This window comes from Suncus etruscus, chromosome 4 (genome assembly GCF_024139225.1).
Source record: "Suncus etruscus isolate mSunEtr1 chromosome 4, mSunEtr1.pri.cur, whole genome shotgun sequence".
NCBI classification, from domain to species: domain Eukaryota; kingdom Metazoa; phylum Chordata; class Mammalia; order Eulipotyphla; family Soricidae; genus Suncus; species Suncus etruscus.
The window spans coordinates 152,022,631-152,044,269 of record NC_064851.1 but is presented as its reverse complement, the minus strand read 5'-3'; the positions used below and the strand labels follow the sequence as shown (position 1 = coordinate 152,044,269).

Here is a 21,639-nt window from a genome sequence, read left to right as displayed (position 1 = left end):
TATTTCAGTAAGTATTCTGAACAACCCATGATGCAACATTTTTATGAAAGAATTATCCATTTTTATGTTGGTTTATATTAGGGTTGTTTCCATACTTTGGTTTTCATGACTACTGTTGCTATGAACACTGATACAATCTCACTGAGCCCCTAGTTTGAATTGTTTGATGTAAATACTTAAGGATTGCTGAGTCAAATAGCATTTTATGCTAAACTTTTAGAAGAATCATGAACTCTTCCCCAGTGGTTGCTCCAGTTTTTATTCTTTCTTTCTGAGGACAAGTGGTGGTTGGGGACATACCTAGAGATTCTCAGAGTCTACTACTGCCTTGGTGCTTAAATGTTACTCCTGGTGGTACTCAAGGAACCATGCAAAGCTGGGGATGGAATATGGGTTGGCTCCATACAAGGCAAGAGCATTAATCCTTATACTCTCTCCAGCCTCTCTACTTTAGTGGTGCTCAGGAGACTCACTTAATAATGCAAGGGCCCCTCTAGCGATTCTTGGCCAATCAGGTTGTTGGGTCAATGCAAGGGATGAATGATGCAATGCTGTTTGGGATGTGTGTTGACTCTGGTGATGCCTGGAGCCTTGAAGGTGATACAATAAATACGCAGGGGTCTCTAAAGATGCACCTGGCTCAGGGGTCCAGGTGCATTGAATACATGCATCATACCTCCTATTTTATCTTTTGGTCCCATTTTATATCCTTGTTAGTAATGTACAGGGTTCTAATAACTACAATTTTGTCAAAATTCTTTTATCTTTCTTTGGTGACATTCTTAACTGGCATACAATATCTTGATATGGTTTTGATTTGCATTTTTTAATGACTAATAATGTTCTTTTTTGTTTGTTTTTGTTTTGGGCTACACCTGGTAGTGCTCAGGGGTTACTTCTGGCTATCAGGCTCGGGGGACCATATAGAATGCCAGGGACCGAACTCAGATCTGTCTCGTGCAAGGCAAACACCCTACCCGCTGTGCTATCCCTCTGGCTCCTCATCATTTCTTCATGTGCTTCATCAATGTTTATTCAACTTCTTCATCTGGTTGTTTACTGTGAAGTTTACTTTAATTTCAACTTGGCTGAATTTTCATTAAAGAATGGTTTTACTGGTCCAAAGAGACGCTACAGAGGGAAAGCACTTTCTTTGTATGCAGCTAAGTTGGGTTCAATCCCTAGTACCATCTACACTATCCTGAGCAATACCAGTAGTGATCCCTAAGCAAGAGTGAGGAGAAAGCCCTAATTATTGTTAGGTGTGGCCCCCAAACTGGAAAGAGAATGACCTTAATGGACCACAGTGATTGTACAGCAGAAAAGGAAACTGCCTTGCATGCAGCTGGCATGAGTTCAATACCCAGTATCCCATGTGGTCCCCGAGCCCCACCAGAAGTGATTCCTGAGGAATATCCCTCAGGAAAAAAGCCCTTAGCATCTCTGTGGATGGCCAAACAAAAGAAAATGATCTTATTAGTTCTAAATGATAAAAATTGCATCTCTCTATGTTAGGCTTAACAATCATTTTAATGAAAAAGTTGAATGAAAGTCATGTTTGTACTGCTGAACTTTGAGATGCTTTTTCTATTTATAAATGTTTAATTCAGTAAAGTTTTAGAGCAAAATATGCATAAAGAAGGTTCTAACTATAGGTTTAAAGGTAACAAAATAAATTTTGAAAATTCACAATAAGATGGTTTTCACTTTCTTGAAAATATAGGAAATAAGAGTTAAAGCATTAGTACAGACCATATTCTTAAAATTTTGGAAAAATTCAAGTAGAGGTATTTAGACAATTGTGAAAGAATTTATAAGTAGCAATAAGGATTAATCATCATCAGAAATGTTTTTTATGAAGAAAATAAAGATGCATAATTTCTTAGTGGTCTTGTATAATTAAAAAGAGAAAAAGTATGTGTGCCAAACCTATCTGAACAGAGGTTCTAAACATGTAGCTCAGGAGCAGAGCACTTGCCTTGCACTTGAGTCCTTTGGTTTGAGCTCTGGCACAGCAAAAAATACCCAAAACATTAAAAACAGAAAAGAGGTTAAAGATAGTGGTGATAAAAACACAGATAAGATGGTTCATATGGATGCACAAACAAACTAGAAAATGAGATTAGAGGGCACTGATCAGGAGAAACAAAAACGTAGGGGTTAAAGGTAAAAAAAAGTTGGACTAAGATATAGTTCAACAGGTGGAGCACATGGTTTTCATGTGAGAGGCTCAAGTTTAATCCTTGGCATATGGTCCCCAAAGCCGTGCTGGGAGTAAAGTCCAATTACTACTGGGTTTACACCTCAAATAAGATATATACATATATATTAAAAAGTAAAGATAAAGCAAAATAAGTCAGTAGGTTTGGAAGGAGAAGAGGGGAAAAGGTCTTAGAATGAAGAAAAATTTCTTTCCAATAATTGAAAAACAAAGTGTCAGTTTAATAAATGGGAGGGAACAAACTACAAAGTCTGTTATTAATTTGTTATGTTGTAAAAGTTATCAGGCTCCTAATTCTCCAACATGAAGACAAAAGGTGATAGAGGGTAAACCTAAAGCTAAACCTTAACCTCAATTTTTCCCTACATGAAAAAGTTTTCTATTTTGGCTAAGTCTCCTTTAAAGTACTGATTCTCAGTCAGAAAACAATAGGATTTTAAAAATCTCAGGTTTTTCTTTTTTCTTTCTTTTTTTGAGGAGTATTAGGAGTATATAAGCTCAGGTCTTACTCCTGGCTGTGTGCTCATAGAACACTATGGTGGTGCTCAGGGAACCATATCTAGTGATGGGGACCAAGCTAGGGTCAGTCACACACAAGGCAAATGTCTTTTTTTTTTTTTTTTTTTTTGGTTTTTGGGCCACACCCGGCTGTGCTCAGGGGTTACTCCTGGCTGTCTGCTCAGAAATAGCTCCTGGCAGGCACGGGGGACCATATGGGACACCGGGATTCAAACCAACCACCTTTGGTCCTGAATCGGCTGTTTGCAAGGCAAACGCCCCTGTGCTATTTCTCCGGGCCCACAAAGCAAATGTCTTAAAGAAGTATTGATACTGAAGCAAACAATCTTTTCAGGTTTATTGTTCACAGCACTGATTTGTAAGTGTTTATAGTTTCGAGTTCCTAAGGCTCAAATATTTTTAGAGTGGGTACTTTCTTTCCAGCACAAAATGACATCTTCCAGACTAATTTTTATTTATATGTTTAAGAATAACCTAAGTTTTATCTAATCTTATAGTAAAGGGGAAGCTTTAAATTACAAGACAATTCTTTGGCAGTATGTACAAAGCATGTAATTTTCCTTTCTTTGAAAGGAAACACAGTCAAACACAGATTGAGGCTATAGAGTATACACTAAAATCAGCAAACACTGGGAATGGAGTAAGAAAGATACAAGGAAATGAGGCTGAAAGACACAAAACCTTTCACTGGAATATGCTGAATGCAGCCAGGACCAGGATAGGGCCACATAATAGGACAGTCAGGGAGAGGGGCGAGGGTAGGGCAACATCCTTACTGGAATGAAAACTTAGTACCAACAAACCATCTTCAAAATCCCCACCCCCTCTTGTGGGTCATTCCTTAGTAGTGCTTAGGACATACTCCTGGCAGGACTTGGGGACCATATGGGTGCTGGAGATTGAACACAGGTTGGCTCGTGTAAGGCACGTAACTGCTGTACTCTGTCTTGGGTTCCCCCATTTAAAAATTTCATGTATTGATGCAATCATCTTAAAACAAATCTAGTATTTATAAGGGATGATCTCACATGGGCTACACAAATATTCCTACCTTGAGTGGTAAGCTGTCCTTCTTGTGCCTGCACACAGCGAAGCTCTTCAATGGTTTCCTTCAGAGAGTCCCTTTCTGTTCTCAACCTCTGGAGAGATGTTACAAAAAGAACAATTAGCTTCAAATATTTGAGTTTGTTCATCACAGGGTCTTTACTTTACCTGACAGTGAAAAGACTAGTGAAGGTGGCATGTTTCACTTCAATGTTCGACTAAGAGATCACAAGAAGAAAGAACACATTTTTCCTCTTCATTTAACAATACCAAGTATTCATTATGCGCAAAGCAGCAACACTCATTACAGTTAAACAGAATAAAAAGTCGAAGCAATTTTTAAAAAACAGCAGCTCTTACATGATTATTTCATTAAACATATAAAGTCAAACATTCATAATTCACAACAAAGTTTTGAAGATTCAAAATTCCTGGAGCCAAAATACTGCGTCCTCTACATTAATCCAAGAGAAAACAGAAAAGCCACAAAAGCCACAGATTAATATGAAGTCACAATCAGAAACAATGTAAAAGGAACAACAGTCAACAGAGTAGACAAACAAAAGAAATTAGAGCCGAACAGTTTAGGGTGTTTGTCTTGCAAGCAGCTGATGTGGATTTGGTCCCTCACATTCCAGATGGTTTCCATGCCCAAGAGAAATAATCCCAGAGCAAAAAAGACAGGAGTAGAAGTACCCCTGAGCACTGCCTACTGTGACCCAAAAACCAAACCAAATCAAACAATATACATATACAGATAATATATACATATATACACAAATTAGTAGAAAAGTAAATTTCTTTCAATTGTGTTTTAGAACTATTTCTGAAATACAAAAGTAAATTATTTAAATCATTTAAAATTGATCTAATTTCAAATCCATAACGAGAAGTTAATGTAGTTAAAACAAATATAAAATCTTAATTTTCACTGAATCAAAATACCTTATACTCACATCCTTTTCTTTTTGAAGACTGTCAACTTTTTCTTTTAGACGTTTATGTTCAAAATCTAATTTATCTGCTTTCTTTGATTCTTCAGATAATCTATTTTGCAGTTCTACCACCTAATATAGAAAGGCACCATTAATTTTTATCATTTGAAACATTAAAAATGATCAGCATTTTCCATGAATCTATGAAAATTCACTCTCCCCCAATATTTAAGAAAACATTTATGATACAACCTAAGAGAACTAGTAACAAAAACTACCCAGATTCTATGAGCTATAAGATCCAGACCACCAAAAAGGACTATGCAGAAAATTATTTAAAAATAAACAACAAATGGGCCAGAGAGATAGCATGAAGGTAGGGTGTTTGCCTTGCATGCAGAAGGATGGTGATTTGAATCCCGGCATCCCATATGGTCCCCCGTGCCTGCCAGGGGCGATTGTTCTGAGTGCAGAGCCAGGAGTAACCCCTGAGTGCTAACAGGTATCACCCCCAAAACAAACAAAAAACACAACAAAGAAAATTTTTTATTATATTGATAACCAGGCACTGGTTATATTCCAACTTTTTAACATTAAAAAAATACTACGGAAAAAGCAAGTCTACATATTCTGGGTATTTGGGGGCTATGCATTGTTGGGATAATCTATGGGCCTCAAGCATATCAGGCACAGAACATATAAGACATGCACTCTGGGCCTTTAAGCTATTTCACCAGACCTTTTACTAAACAGTTTAGGTAAAGGTCGCTAAACTAAAAGGTAGTTGGTAAAATTTTTGCAAGGAAAATCTAGCAAGAAGTTTCAGGGAGAAAAAAAACCTCATCCCAGGCTCTCAGAATCCCCAAATATAAAGATAAGTAAAATGAAAGAGCCAATGCCCAAATTACAAAAGCTGTAAGAAATAAGTTACCATATGGGCCAGAGCCATAGTATGGTGGGGAGAGTAGTTGCCCTGAATGAATCAACCTAGGTTTGATACCTGATATCCCATGTGGTCCCCGGGCACCAGGAGTGTTATTTTTTTTTTTTTTTGTTTTGTTTTGTTTTTGGATCACACCCGGCAGCCTCAGGGATTATTCCTGGCAGGCTCGGGGGACCATATGGGATGCCGGGATTCGAACCACTGACCTTCTGCATGCAAGCAGGAGTGTTTCTTGAGTGAAGAGTCAGGAGTAAAACCCTGAGCATCGCTGGGTGTGACCCAAAAACCACAAACAAAGGTCAATAGTAAAATAACAGCAAAATAGTACAATAAGATCTCTCTTTATTTCACATTGAATCATTAGCTATAAAATGCCAGATTTAATATTTAAAGAAAAATAAGGAAATTTATCTAAATTATAAAATTGAAAATCATTAAAATAATAAAAAGAAATAAAAAATGTTTGAAAGATCACCCTCAAGAAGAACTTGCGGAAATAAAAATATTATTTAAAAAAATATTTTATTTAAGCACCATATCTACAAAATTTTTCATGATTTTCAGTCATACCACATACACCACCTTTCAGCACCACTGCACATTTCTCATCACCAATGTCCCCAGTTTCATTCCCACCCTCCCCACTGCCTGCCTATTGGCAGATATTTTACTTCTCTCTCTCTCCTTTTATTCCTCCTCTTGACACTATGGTTTGCACTACTGTTAATGAATCATACATCTCACTTTATCGCCCTTCAGCACCCCATTTTTGCCCAGAGTGATCAGTTCCGACTTTCCTTGTCAAAGTGGTTCTTCCTCTACCCTAACTGCACTGACCTACTATTTGTGGCAAGTTTCCTACCATGAACTTTATCTCTATTGACTAATAAAATCTAAAGAAAACTATTATTTTAAAATAAATTATATTAAATTCTAAATCATAAAGTATATTGTGCAATTTTATGCAATACTTTTGTCTAGATTATTCTTCATTAAAACTTCTTTTTTTTTTTTTTTTTTTGGTTTTTGGGCCACACCTGGTGACGCTCAGGGGTTACTCCTGGCTATGCGCTCAGAAGTCACTCCTGGCTTGGGGGACCATATGGGATGCCAGGGGATCGAACCGCGGTCCGTCCTAGGATAGCGCGGGCAAGGCAGGCACCTTACCTCTAGCGCCACCGCCCGGCACCAAAACTTCTTTGTTAATATTACATCTTATTGGGGGCTGGAGAGATAGCATGGAGGTAGGCGTTTGCCTTGCATGCAGAAGGTCGGGGGTTCGAATCCTGGAATCCCATATGGTCCCCCGAGCCTGCCAGGAGAGATTTCTAAGCATAGAGCCAGGAATAACCTCTGAGCCTGCTGGGTGTGACCCAAAAACCAAAAAAAAAAAAACGAAAACAACAAAACAAAACAAAAAAACCTTATTTCCTTCATTAATTTTAATAAATATCCAGCCATTATTATCCTTATGTCTTTCTACTATTATATTACGAATTACATAATTTCTCATTTTACTACCTTTCAATCCCACTTACAATTTTTTTAGATTACATTTATTTTGGATAATTTTGCCGGTTATACATGATGTAAAGGGTTCTTCTATTAAAATATAACTCAATTTATTAAGTTAAAATTAAATTAAACTCATTAATTTTGATGTCAAAATCAGGTAAGTATAAGAAAGGTTCAGATGGATTAAGAGGTAAATATTCTAAATAAAACAAACCAAGCATATTTAGTTATCAAGCTTAGCTTAGCTTAAAAATATAAGGATGGTTTAAGCATAGAAATTTTGTTAACACAACTCATCATAAGAGAAAGTAGCAGCAGCATACATATATAGGAATAATGACCAAAACAACAGAATCTAAAAATGGGTCTAAAGAACAGAGATCTTGGGTTTGGGAGACAACAGGTAGGGCATTTGCCTTGCATGTGTCTGACTAGGGGTTCTTTGATTCCTTGGCATGCTATATGATCCTACTCTTGGCACAGGGCTCAGTCCTTCATGTGTCTTTGAGTGCAGAGCTAAGAGGAAGCCCTGAGTACTGCTGAAACAATGGTGTAAAGAAATGGGCACTATGGTGGCATGTGTGGTATCAAAATGTTTTATACATAAAACCCTATCAATGAGAGTATTGTACTTTTGTAAATCATGGTGACTAAATTTAAGAGAAACAAAGAAAGTAACAGCAGCATAGGAATATCGTAACTGGCATAGAAAAGTAGTTGATTAAATGACACGTCAATTAATATAGCCATATAAGGCCAGAGAGATAGCACGGCACTAAGTTATATACAGTCAACCACAGTTTAATTCCCATGTAAGACATAGTCATTTATTTTAGCTTTTGTTTTTGGGCTACACCTGGTAATGCTCAGAGCTTACTCCTGGCTCTATATCCTGGTGGGACTCAGGGAACCATATGGGGATCAAACTTGAGTCAGCAAGTGACTTATTCAATGTACTATCTCTTCAACCCTAGCACATGGTCTTCTGAGCATTTCTGGGTGCAGCCCAAGTGGCTTCCAAGCATTGCTAGATAGGGTGGGAAACTCCCAGTTCTGCAGGGTCCAAGCATCAGTCCTTGGAATGACACTGGCTTGTTCATCAAGAATCACCAGAAAGGGCTCCCAGGCTCCCTAATTATTGCTAGGAAAGTTTTCCCCATTCCCCAAAAGGAGACACTCAAAGTAAATTGAAATATGATTAAATTTGTTTTTCCTAATAAACTAGAGAAATTCTTATAATACACTAGTAAATAATTTAAAGCTTTCTGTAAAAAAATCAATATGAGGGCTAGAGAGAGAGAGAGAGCACAGGAATTAACACTTGTCTTGCACTTAGCTGACTTGGTTTGATCCTTGGCACTGCAATCTGGACTCCTTAGCACCACCAGAAGTGATTTCTGAACACAGTAGGGAACCCTAAGCACTGGTAAGGTGGCCCCCAAACCAAAACCAACCAAAAAAAAAAAAATCCAAAAGGAAACAGCTGCATAATATTACTGCTTCTTACCAAAGCTTTAAAATCAGGCATGCTTATAAAGAAGAGAAAGAGGATGGGAGAGAATACAGGAGGTAAGGTGCATGCCATGCATGTGGCTGACTTGGGTATAAATCCCTGGCACCTCAAATGATCCCCCTGAGCATTGTGCCAGGAGAGTGAGAGGGAGAGAGAGGAGAGAGAGAGAGAGATGAGAGAGAGAGAGAGAGAGAGAGAGAGAGAGAGAGAGAGAGAGAGAGAGAGAGAGAGAGAGAGAGAGAGAGAGAGAGAGAGAGAGAGAGAGAGAGAGAGAGAGAGAGAGAGAGAGAGAGAGAGAGAGAGAGAGAGAGAGAGAGAGAGAGAGAGAGAGAGAGAAGAGGAGAGAGAGAGAGAGAGAGAGAGGGGAGAGAGAGAGAAATTGTCTGCCACAGGGGCCAAAGTGGTAGCGCAAACGGTAGGGCGTTTGTCTTGCACACGCTAACCTAGGAGGGACTGCAGTTCAATCCCCCGGCATCCCATATGGTCCTCTAAGCCAAGAGCGATTTCTAAGTGCATAGTCAAGAGTAACCCCTTCGCATCACCGGGGTGCCCCCCCCCCAAAAAAAAATAGGGCAAGAAAATAAAATTAAAATTGTCTGCCATAGAGGTAGGCTGGGGTGGAAGGAAAAAAACTAGGGAAACTGGTGGTGTAAAATAAGTACTAATGAAGAAACTGGTATTGCAATACTTACGAATAAAACTCAACCATCAACAATTTTTGCTTTGTTTTGGGGCCAAACATCATGGTGCTCAGGCATTACTCTGGGCTATGTGCTCAGAAATCACTCAAACGTTCTGTATCGAACCAGTCAGCCATTTGCAAGGCAAACTCTGTACCAATGAGCTATTGCTTTGGCCCCTTCAACTTTTTAACTCTGGAGCTCTAGGGGATTAGTTTTTAATTAGTTAAAAAAAGAAACTTTGTCACTCTTTTGTTACCTGTCTCTTATATGTTTTCAAGTTGACTTCGTGCTGCATTGGCTTTCTTAATTCTTCTTCTAGACTGACAGTATTTTGCATATACATTGTATTTTTTTCTTCTAAGAGTTTAACCTGTCTTCTCAAATCACCAAGATCTTCTAGCTTCTTTTTATATGATTCCACTTGACCTTCTAGTTTAGACACTTTATCAGAAGAATGTCTAGAATGAGACCAAAAATAAATATACTGATACAGTTGTAAAGCTGTTTTACATAGAGCTAAATCTAGAGGGATTGCCAGGAAATCAGTTTTCAATTTTAAGACCAAGTAAACTATTTTGCATAGATTATAACCAGAAGCTCAGGAATGGCTTAGAAGCTAAAAAGGTACCATCTTGGAAATAGAAGGTTGTGGGTTAAATCTCTGGAAATGCCCACTTGCAATGAGTAGGCTCTAGAGCTCTGCTGTCTGAAATTCATGGTGCCATAGCAGTATGATTAAAATGTAAGACTGCTGTGAGCAGAATGAAACAAATGTGTATCAGAGCCAGGATTGTTCACTGTACAGAAACAGAAACCACGTGCGGCTACTAGAAGTATCTTGAGTACCACAATTAAACAACTGTCACCCCCGGCCAGCATGTGCAAGTACCACAGTTAAATTATATGATTCCTGATGAGAACTGTGGTGACTGTCTGAGCTCCACAACCAAATATATGACCCCTGGTAAATACCATATGCAAGTACATATGATCTCCCCTCAGTAGTCACAATTACATCTATAATAAAGCAAAGGGGGAAATAAAAGACAAAAGATAAAAAATTATAACAAAATGTGTAAGGAATATATATATGTTGAACAAGTAAGAGAAGTTAACTAGTAGAAACACAAAAGCAAAAGAATTCTGCAATATCCAAATCTTTTGGCAATCAGAATACTAGTGACCACAGGAATAGCTATTATAGACAAGATAGGGGTTACGTGGCTATTATGGGGTTTACATATAGGCCATAAATTGCACCTTCTATAATTTAAATTTATTTGGAGGGAGAGTTTGAAATATTATCTCATTTTCTAAGATAAAAAAGACCTGAACATAGAAATGTATGCTCAGGAGGAAGAGTCAAAAATAGGAAATAAAATAATTAATGTAACAACACTCCTGTGTAAACATATAAGGGTTGAGATTCAGGGAACTCAAAAAGGAATTACCGCTGAACAGGAGGACATTCAATGACAAGAGTACATTCAATAACCAAATAAACAAAAATCAAGTGGGTAGAAATACAGGGACATTCAAAGTTACAGAATAGAAGAGTCCCACCATTCATGGCCTCTGTCATCTATGCACTAGAAGTTAAGGAGTTAAGGATACTTACTGAGACAGAGTCATGGTAAGTTGTGATGTGGTAGTGAGCATTCTTATAAGAAGAGTTAAAGAAATATGCAACACCAATAAGAAGAATGGGAAACAGTTATCTACTGGTGACCAGAAAGATGGTGGAGCTGTGATATGCGACTTTCCTAGTATTCTAGAGCAAAAGTGCAAAATACAAATAGGTAAAATAATTAGCAGAGGACAGGAGGATATATAAGTGGGATGGTGGAGTAGACAGGAGTGATTCATCTGGTGAAACAAGATTTAGCAAGTAAATAAGCCATGTGAAGGATAACAGTATCTGTGAAAAAGGAAGGTAACAAACTACAACTATTTGAAGTTGTATTCATCACTGTTAGAAATGAATTTCTATGAATATGTATTTGAGTAACATTTATTTGCAAGACACGATTATTAGTATTAATAGTATAAATTAACTTAACTCTGCATAGAAACTTGCACTAAGCATGTGCACTGTTTTCATTTTATGGAGAAGATACTCACTTTAATAGAGGTAAATAAGTAGAAGCACTCAGACTTGAACTCAGGTCTACTTTTTAATATTTGCCATGTTCAATATCCTAGAGTACTCATTTTTCAAATTGGGTGATATGCATCTCTCAACTCGCTATGGCAGACAACAGAACCATCGAGAGGGAGATGAAAGTAGCTTCAGATGCAATTGGAGGGTGCTCTGTTTGCTCATTTAAAGAAGTGAGAGCTCTAAGGGGCATTGAATCTTTTTTCTTCTTTCTTTAAGGAAATAAAATGGAGGGCCAAATAAGCTTGGGAAACTATCTTGGAATCTATAAGACTAGTGGTAAAACTCTTGGGGATAAGGTATTACAGGTTTGGCATTCTTGTGATAAGACAGTTTACCTAAGAACATCTATTTCATCTTTTATAACTGAGCTGAGCTTCATCTGCCAAAGTTGTTAGTTCATCATTCTGCTGGCGAAGTTCAGATATTTCCTTTTCTAATTCTTCACAGCGTATTCGATAATCATCTTTGGCTGCTTCCAACCTGTAATCAAACCAAAACAAAGAATTATTCACTGTCTAATAATTCTCTTTAGAGAATAAAAGGAATTTAAAAAGATGAGAATAAACTCTCTTGGTCACATTATTTTGCGATTAAATTTATTTCCAAGTCTTACATATCTTGAAAATGATTTCACAATCTGCTAAATTTGCAGGAATTTAAATGACCCTGTTATTTCACTTACTGATATCTATCTATGCCCCAAACACAAAAACATTAATTTTTAAAGAACATGTAACCTATTCACTACAATTCTTTAGTAAATAGACAGGGTATGAAAACAATCCAAATGTTCAATGTATAAAGATATGGTTTGATGGGGCTGGAGTGATATTAAGTGAGCAGAGTACTTGTCTTGCATGTGGTCAACCTGGGTCAATCCTCAGAATCCCATATTGTCCCACAAGCCTACCAGTAATCCCTGAGTGCTGCCAGATATGACCTGAATGAGAGAGAGAGAGAGAGAGAGAGAGTGAGAGAGAGAGAGAGAGAGAGAGAGAGAGAGTGAGAGAGAGAGAGAGAGAGAGAGAGAGAGAGAGAGGAGAGAGAGGAGAGAAGAGAGAGAAAGAAGAGAGAGAGGGGAGAGAGGAGAGAAAAAGAGAAAAATTGTGGTTTGTATATACAATGGAATACTATAAAGTTACAGAAAGATATTAAATCTTGCTGTTTACTGTAAATGGATGGCAATATGGTTCAAAACTAAACAAGCAAAAATCCAACCTTGAGATAAAAAATAAAAACCATCAATTCAATAGATGCACACAAAGTATTTGAAAAGATTCAACACTATTTATGACAAAAAGCCTGAACAAAATGAAGATGCAATGAACTGACCTCTCAATAGTCAAAGACACTTACAAATAACCCAAAGTTAACAGTATTCTTAATGGGAAAAGACTGAACGTCTTAATGGGAAAAGACTGAACGTCTTGCAGTGGTCCTCAAACTATGGCCCACGGGCCACATATTGTATTTGTATCTGTTTTGTTTCTTCATTGCAAAATAAGATATATGCAGTGTGCATAAGAATTCGTTCATAAGTTTTGTTTTTACTATAGTCAGACCCTCCAATGGTCCGAGGGACAGTGAACTGGCCCCCTGTTTAAAAAGTTTGAGGACCCCTGCTCAGGCAAAAGACAAGGATGTTAACCTTCATCACTATTATTTCGCATAGTATTAGAAGTTTCAGTCATAGTAATAGGTTGAAGACGTTCAGAATCAGTAATGAAGAATGCAAACTATCACTATTTACAGTTGAGATATGATTTTGTACACACAGAATTTGGGCTATGTGAGAATTATATTGTATGGTAATAAAATACTTTATTCTGATTTAAGTCTTTCTCTGTTGTTTTTGCTTTGCAGCACAGCAAAATTGTCCTCTTGTTTTTCTCTTTCACTATTCAATTGCCAAAATTTCTTTCTTCTTTCCTTTCCCTTAAGATGTGCTTAGAAGCCAGTCCCTTTGAGTCAGCATGCTCCTTAAATAAGTCTGAGTCATAAACATGCACCTGGAGTGATACTGTGTTTCCTTTAATCCTGTGCCTACAACAGGATCAGATCAGTTACTTTAAATTTTTGTATGATGTCTGGTCCTTTTAAGATTTACTTTAGGGGCAGAATAGTTCAACTGGAGGTCCAGATTTACCACCAAGCAGCACCTGGTCCCTTCCCTTAGCAAACCTAAAGAAAGTTCCAAGCAATAAGCCAGGAGAGGTCTCAGGTATGGCCAAAAAATAAAAAATAAAAATAAAAAATAAATATATATATATATTATATAATACACATGCATAATTTTAAGCATAGTAGTTTAATTTTTTGTTTTAAAATTTCAAAGTTTGAGTGAATTTATTTTTTCTTGTAATCTCTCCAACTAGCCATCAGTTTAGTTTTTCTCTTCTTTGATTTCTTTTGTTTTTATGCCACACTTTTGGTTCTGTCCTCAGGGATCACATATATGCAACGTATGTTCCCTACCTACTATCACTTAGGCTCCTTCTTCTTTCTTATTTATTTAATTTAATTTTGGGGGCCACACTCAGTGGTGCTCAGGACTTACTCTCAGCTCTGAGCTAAGAAATTACTTCTAGCAGGCTTAGGGACAATATGGGATGTTGGGGATCGAATCTGGGTTGGCTGCCTCTAAGTCAAAAACACCTTCTCGACTGTACTATCACTCCAGCCCCTATTTTCTTATTTTTAAGAATGAGAGTGGAGCTATCATTTGTTTTCTTTCTTTCACTTATAGTTAAATTTCATGAAGGCATCTTGTCTCTTGAAATAGTGGTTTAGCTTTGATAGATTTTTTTTATAGCTGTGAAATTATTTCATGTCATGTAGCTATTTTTATTATTTTGTTGTTGATTATATAGTGTCCTCGGTCTGTAGGTACCCTAAAGCATTAATGTTATCTATTTGGGGGTGTGTGTGTGGAGGTGGGAGTGTTCAGTCATATCCAGTGGTACTCAGGCGTAATTCTGGCTCCATGCTCAGCGGTCTCTATAGAGTACTTGGTCTCTATAGAGAACAGGGGTCAAAGAGATGTAAAGATGGCACCCTAGAAACTTTACTACTATCTCTTTGCACCCAACACTATAGTCTTAATTTTAAGAACTTAACAGTATAAGATTACAATATTGAAATTAATAAATCTTTAGATTTTAGTGAGAAGACTTTTACCTGAATGTTTCTTCTTGGAGCTGTTCTAACTGAGTCTGGAGTTGCAGGTGCCTTCTGCCTGCTGGACTATTAGGATCTTCTATAGAATCGGATTGATTAAGTCTTTCCATTAATATCTGATTCTCTGCCAACAGACTACTTTTCTCCTCCTGCAATGCTGCAACCTGTTAGAATATAAAAGACAGTTATTTCCTCTGACTGTATTATTATTGCAATCATCTGTGAATTATTATTTTTTCTTTTTTTCTTTTTTTGCAAGGCCAATGAATAAACTGTTCTGTTTTCACTCAAGGCCTATCTGAGTCACAATGTTGCTTTCCAGGCAGAATTACTGGAATGAATTTATACAAATAGGAAAAAGAATTTAATATATCTCGGAGGCTTCTCACTCCCTAAGACTGAAAATACGCAGTCTGAGCTCTGTGTTAAGATGCCAGAATATGCTGCAATATTCTGTGAACGCAAAAACAATATGACTTGAAACTTTCAGGCCTATTATCTTTCAATAAATACTATAACTTCATGAATCATTCTACCTGTGAATAAAAGTGAATTTCTTTTCACATTACTTTTTCACTTTTTTTTCCCCACCAGTGCAACATTCCTATCACCAATGTCCTAAGTGTCCCTCCTCCCAAACCCACACTGGCCTGTACTCTAGACAGGCTTTCTACTTCCCTCATTCCGTCACATATTCAGTCACAAAATGTGACTGAAAAAAAAAAATCATCTGTGAATTATTAAGAATTAAAAATATTGGGCCTGGAGAGATAGCACAGCGGCGTTTGCCTTGCAAGCAGCCAATCCAGGACCAAAGGTGGTTGGTTCGAATCCCGGTGTCCCATATGGTCCCCCATGTCTGCCAGGAGCTATTTCTGAGCAGACAGCCAGGAGTGACCCCTGAGCACTGCTGGGTGTGGCCCCAAAGCAAAACAAAACAAAACAAATAATTAAAAATATTTTTAAAATAGTACAATTAACTTCTACTTTGGGGGAGAATATTGCAAAAGTAGAGCAGTATGTAAGAATAAGTAATGGTACCAAAGAGATAGTTCAATAGGCAAGAGCTCAAGTTTCTATGTAGAAGATCTGGGATGAATCCCTGGCATAGCAATGATGTCTGAACACCTCAAGGACCAAGTCCTGAGTACCAGACTGGGAGTAGCATCTCAACATAACTGGGCTGTTGTCCCCAAATAAAAACAAAAGAATAAGCAAGAATTCAGTATTTTATATCTGAAATTACAATTCACTGCAGAATTTATACAGAGGTAGCTCAATAGGCTGGAGTATAAGCTTTCCATGCATGAGGCCCTGCTTTAATCCCTGGTTTTGTATGGTTTAATCCCTTGAACACCACTGGGGTGATCTCTGAACAAAGCTGAACTGGAAGCAGCCCCTGAAAACCACTCAGTGACAAAAGCTGGGGTAGTGGTGGTGACTAGGCACATGAAAAATATATCAGGGGGCCAGAGTGATATAGCACAGTGGGTAATGGATTATTCTTGCATGTAGCTGACCCAGGTTCAATCCTTGACAACCTATATGGTCCCCTATGCCTGCCAGGAATGATTTCTGAGCACAGAGCTAGGAGTCAACCCTGAATGCCACTGGGTATGGCACCAAAACCAAAACCAAAAAAATAGTTTCTAAGGAAATGGTATAACTGTTATACCAACATACTACTTACTACAAGAATGGCTAAAAGACTGACTACACTAAACACTAGTAAAAATATAGAACAAACAGCGTTTTAATATATTTCTGGTGAGAATGTAAAATGTTTCACTTTGGAAAATAGTTTAGTGTTTTCTTTTAAGAAACTTAACACACAACTAACACATGATCTAATCTTTTCATTCCAAGTCTTTAACTAAAAAATAAGAGCATTTCTGTGGCCAGAGGATTGCACAGCAAGTAGGGCATCTGCCTTGCACAAAGTAGACCTGGGTTCAATCTCTGGCTTCCCATATGGTCCCCCAAGCCTGCCAGGAGTAACTCCAGAGTACCACTAAGTATGGCACAACACCCCACGCAATAAATAAAACATTTATTCACATTAATTTCTAAAAAATGTTTATAGCAGCTTGATTTGTGATCAAGGAATCAAAAACCAGTAAAAATATTCACTAGAATATATTTATCCTGAAAAATTTAACTACTGGGAGGGGTGTTGACCACATCTAGAGGTCTTCAGGGGCTAATTTTGGCTCTGAATTTGGAGGTTGGTCCCCTTAGTGAGTTTGGGGTAGTGGTGCCAGAGAAAGAACAAAGAACCTCCTGCATGCAAAAGATGTGGCACATTTTACCAACATAAAGTGAATCTCAAAATAATAAAAAGAAACTAGACCAAGTAAAGAGTATGCATTAAGCTATTTCTTTTATATATAATTTTAGAAGTTAGAAGTTCATCTACAGTGACAGAAAAATTGCTAGGGGTGCTGGAGAGATAGCATGGAGGTAAGGCATTTGCCTTGCATGCAGAAGGTCGGTGGTTCAAATTCCAGAATCCCATATGGTCCCCAGAGCCTGCCAGGAGTGATTTCTGAGCATGGAGCCAGGAGTAACCCCTGAGTGCTGCCGGTGGACCCAAGCCCCCCCCCCAAAAAAAAGAACACTTGGGATTGAAAGAGATTAAAAAGAACCATGGGGCCAGAGCGATAGTGCAATGGTAGGGTGTTTGCCTTGCACGCGGCCAATGCAGGATAGACCGCGGTTCAATCCCTTGGTCCCCCCGAGCAGGAGTGATTTCTGAGCGCATATCCAGAAGTAACCCGAGTGTCACCAGGTGTGGCCCCAAAACCAAAAAAAAAAAAAATCATGATGAAACTTGATAAATTCATTACTTTGATTGTGATGTTTCAGAGGTTATAGTTACATCAATCAACAAGAATCAAAACTGTATACCTTAAAAATGAGTTCATTGTGTATCAAATATATACAACCTAAGATATAAAAACAAAGTTGCCTGCCACTTCTTTTTTTTGTTTGTTTGTTTTTGGGCCACACCTGGCGGTGTTCAGGGGATACTCCTAGCTGTCTGCTCAGAAATAGCTGCTGGCAGGCACGGGGGACCATATGGGACACTGGGATTCGAACCAACCACCTTTGGTCCTGAATTGGCTGCTTGCAAGGCAAACGCCGCTGTGCTATCTCTCCGGGCCCTGCCTGCCACTTCTAATTCATTTTTTTTTTGATGGGTGATTAATTTTTTTTATCTTTATTTAAACACATGACTGTAGTTGGGTTTTGATCACAAAAAGAACCCCCCCCCTCACCAGTGCAACATTCCCACCACCAATTCATCCCATATCCCTCTACCCACACCCCCCTGCCTGTATTCAACACAGGCATTCTACTTCTCTCACTCATTAACATTGATTGTCATGGTAGTTGTTAAGTGTTCTAACTGCACTCACCCCTCCTTGAGAAGAGCTTCATATCATGAGCCAGTCCTTCTGGCCCTCGTTTCTGGGCATTATTACAATAATGTCTTTTATTTTTCTTAAAACTCATAGATAAATGAGACTATTTTGTGTGTCTCTCTCTCCCTCTGACTTATTTCATTCAGCATAATAGTTTCCATGTACATCCATGTATAGGAAAATTTCATGACTTCATCTCTCCTGATAGCTGCATAATATTCCATTGTGTATATGTACCACAGTTTCTTTAGTCATTCATCTGTTGAAGAGCATCTTGGTTGTTTCCAGAGTCTGGCTATTGTAAATAGTGCTGCGATGAATACATATAGGTGTGAGGAAATTTTTTTTTTTTTGGTTTTTGGGTCACACCCGGCAGCTCTCAGGGGTTAGTTACTCCTGGCTCTAAGCTCAGAAATCACTCCTGGCAGGCACAGGGAATCATATGAGATGCCGGGATTCAAACCACTGTCCTCCTGCATGCAAGGCAAATGCCCTACCTCCATGCTCTCTCTCTGACCCAGAGGAGGAAGAGGTTTTTGTATTTCATTTTTGTGTTCCTAAGGTATATCCCTAGGAGTGGTATAGCTGGATCATATTGGAATTCAATTTCCAGTTTTTTTTTTATTTTTTTATTTTTTATTTTTTTGGTTTTTGGGCCACACCCTGTGACGCTCAGGGGTTACTCCTGGCTATGCGCTCAGAAGTTGCTCCTGGCTTCTTGGGGGACCATATGGGATGCCGGGGGATCGAACCGCGGTCCGTCCTAGGCTAGCGCAGGCAAGGCAGGCACCTTACCTCCAGCGCCACCGCCCGGCCCCAATTTCCAGTTTTTTAAGGAATCTCCATATTGTTTTCCATAGGTCTGAACTAGGCAGCATTCCCACCAGCAATGAATGAGAGTTCCTTTCATCCCACATCCCCGCCAGCACTTATTGTTCTTGGTCTTTGTGATGTGTGCTGGTCTCTGTGGCGTGAGATGGTACCTCATTGTTGTTTTGATTTAAATCTCCTTGATAATTAGTGATGTGGAGCATTTTTTTCATGTGCCTTTTGGCCATTTGTATTTCTTCTTTTGATAAATTGCCTGTTCATTTCTTCTCCCCATTTTTTGATGGGGTTAGATTTTTGTTGTTGTTGTTGTTGTTAAGTTCTGTCAGTAACTTGTATATCTTAGATATTAGCCCCTTATCTGATGGGTATTGAGTGAATAGTTTCTCCCAATCTGTGGTGGCTTTTGTATCCTAGGCACTATTTCCTCAAGGTGCAGAAGCTTCTCAGCTTAATATAGTTTATCTCTGTTTCCACTTGTATAGAGAGTACTATTTCTGCCTTGAAGATGCCTTTAGTCTAAATGTCATGGAGTGTTTTACCTATGTGTTGTTCAATATACCTATGGTTACGGGTCTGATATCCAGGTCTTTAATCCATTTGGATTTGACCTTCGTGCACAGTATTAAATGGAGGTCTGAGTTAGTTTTTTGAAAGCAGCTGACCAGTTGCTCCAACACCACTTGTTAAAGAGGCTTTCCTTGCTCCATTTTGCATTTCTTGCCCCTTTATCAAAGATTAATTGATTGTATATCTGGGGCCCACTTCTAATTCTAACCTCAGTATCCTTTCTCTTTTATCTCGATCTTAGTACTAGCTGGCTTGGACTTCCAATTCCACCGAAATGATCATGAACTTATCAGAAAGTTCAGTGCTGACCACAATGTCACTTCCACCTTTCAACAGTTTGCTCGAATGATGACAGCCTCTTCCTTGAAGTGCTCTTTTTTCACTTGGCTTCCAGAACATTTTAGTCCTTTATTTGCCTTTCTGCTTCCTTATTTAATTTCTACTTCCCTGCCACTCACTGGAGTACTTCACAACTTTCCTGAATATAGGGGTGTCTTCTAGTTTCATGACTGTCAACACCATCAAATTACTGAAACTTGTACATTTCTATTTCTAGCCTGGATTCCTGACTGGATAACATCTCTACTTAGATATCTAATAAGGCATCTCAAATTTAAACTACCCAAATGGAACATTTACTCCCACCATCAATTCCTCCAGTCCTTGTCAGTAAAATGTAATCCTATCTTTTTAGTTGCTTGGCCACAGTCCTTAGTATCTCTCCTTCTCACCTACATCCAATCTGTCAGCAAATATAGCTGGCTCTCTTATAACATAGTTTGACCAATTTGTACAATATTTATATTCTAAGTCAACTTAATTTTTACTTGGATTATTATAATGACCTTTAATTCTTAATTTGTTACCTCCTTTTCATCTATTCTACACATGGCAGTCATAAATTAAACAAACAAAAAAGGGGGCCAGAGAGATAGCATGGAGGTAAAGCGTTTGCCTTTCATGCAGGAGGTCATCGGTTCGAATCCCGGCGTCCCATATGGTCCCCCGTGCCTGCCAGGAGCAATTTCTGAGCCTGGAGCCAGGAATAACCCCTGAGCACTGCCTGGTGTGACCAAAAAACAAACAAACAAACAAACAAACAAACAAACAAACAAGAATTCAAATCACATGACCACTTGGCTAAAAATCCTCCAATAGCCTCTACAGAGGCTTATAAAGCTCCACAATTTTCTCTTCTCCCATTTCCTTATACTCATAACATCCTCATCATCCTGTTACTTAATACGCCAGTCACCAGCCTTCCACAGATTCTTTGTACTTAAGTAAGAACTTGTAATGCTTTTACCCTGAAAATTGGAGAGGCTTGATCCTTGAATCTGTATAGGATTTTACTAAATACCTCACCTTCTCTCGTGATGCTTTATTAACTAGCCAGTTAAAAATGGCTAAAAGGACTGCAGGTAGAAGGCTAAGGCACCAGGGACACAGTCCCACAACCCAAAGGCAGAGCTACCAGACCTGCACAAACCAACCTCCACATAAACAAATAACAATAGAACTTTGGTATCAGTTCAAGAAAAACACGTAAGAATCAATGGTATCTCAAGAGAGCCAGGAAGAAAAGCCCTATCGAGAAGTAACAAAGACATCATAGGTGAGGATTTCCCAGAGCTGGAGAACATATGAGCACATATGTTGGAGGCCCAAAAAGTACCAGCTAAAGGAGATCCAAATAAAAAAACCTCAAGGGGCCGGAGAGATAGCACAGTGGTGGGGCATTTGCCTTGCACGTGTCTGACCTAGCACCTGGGTTTGATTCCCCGCATCCAATATGGTCCCCCAAGCCTGCCAGAAGTGATTTCTGAATCAGGAGTAACCCGAGTGCCACCAGGTGTGGCCCAACCCCCCCCCAAAATAAATAAAAAATAAAAGACAAAACACCACAACAAAACACCTCAAGGAACACCTTAATCGGAATGATGAAAATAATAGAGATAAATAGTGAAAGCAGCAATATCAAAGAAGAAAATTACACACAAAGGAGCATCCTTAAGATTTTGGGCCCGGAGAGATAGCACAGCGGCGTTTGCCTTGCAAACAGCCGATCCAGGACCAAAGGTGGTTGGTTCGAATCCCGGTGTCCC

The 21,639-nt window shown here is 38.6% G+C and overlaps 1 protein-coding gene across 1 annotated transcript in view; it reads right to left on the bottom strand.

Moving 5' to 3' along the window:
• HOOK3 (hook microtubule tethering protein 3) overlaps nt 1–21,639 on the bottom strand; it is a 104,126-nt gene that overhangs the window by 29,534 nt on the left and 52,953 nt on the right. Inside the window, 6 exon segments of the mRNA XM_049771916.1 lie at nt 3,792–3,879; nt 4,741–4,851; nt 9,630–9,831; nt 11,870–11,901; nt 11,903–12,014; nt 14,712–14,875. Of these exon segments, the coding sequence (XP_049627873.1) occupies nt 3,792–3,879; nt 4,741–4,851; nt 9,630–9,831; nt 11,870–11,901; nt 11,903–12,014; nt 14,712–14,875 (709 nt within the window).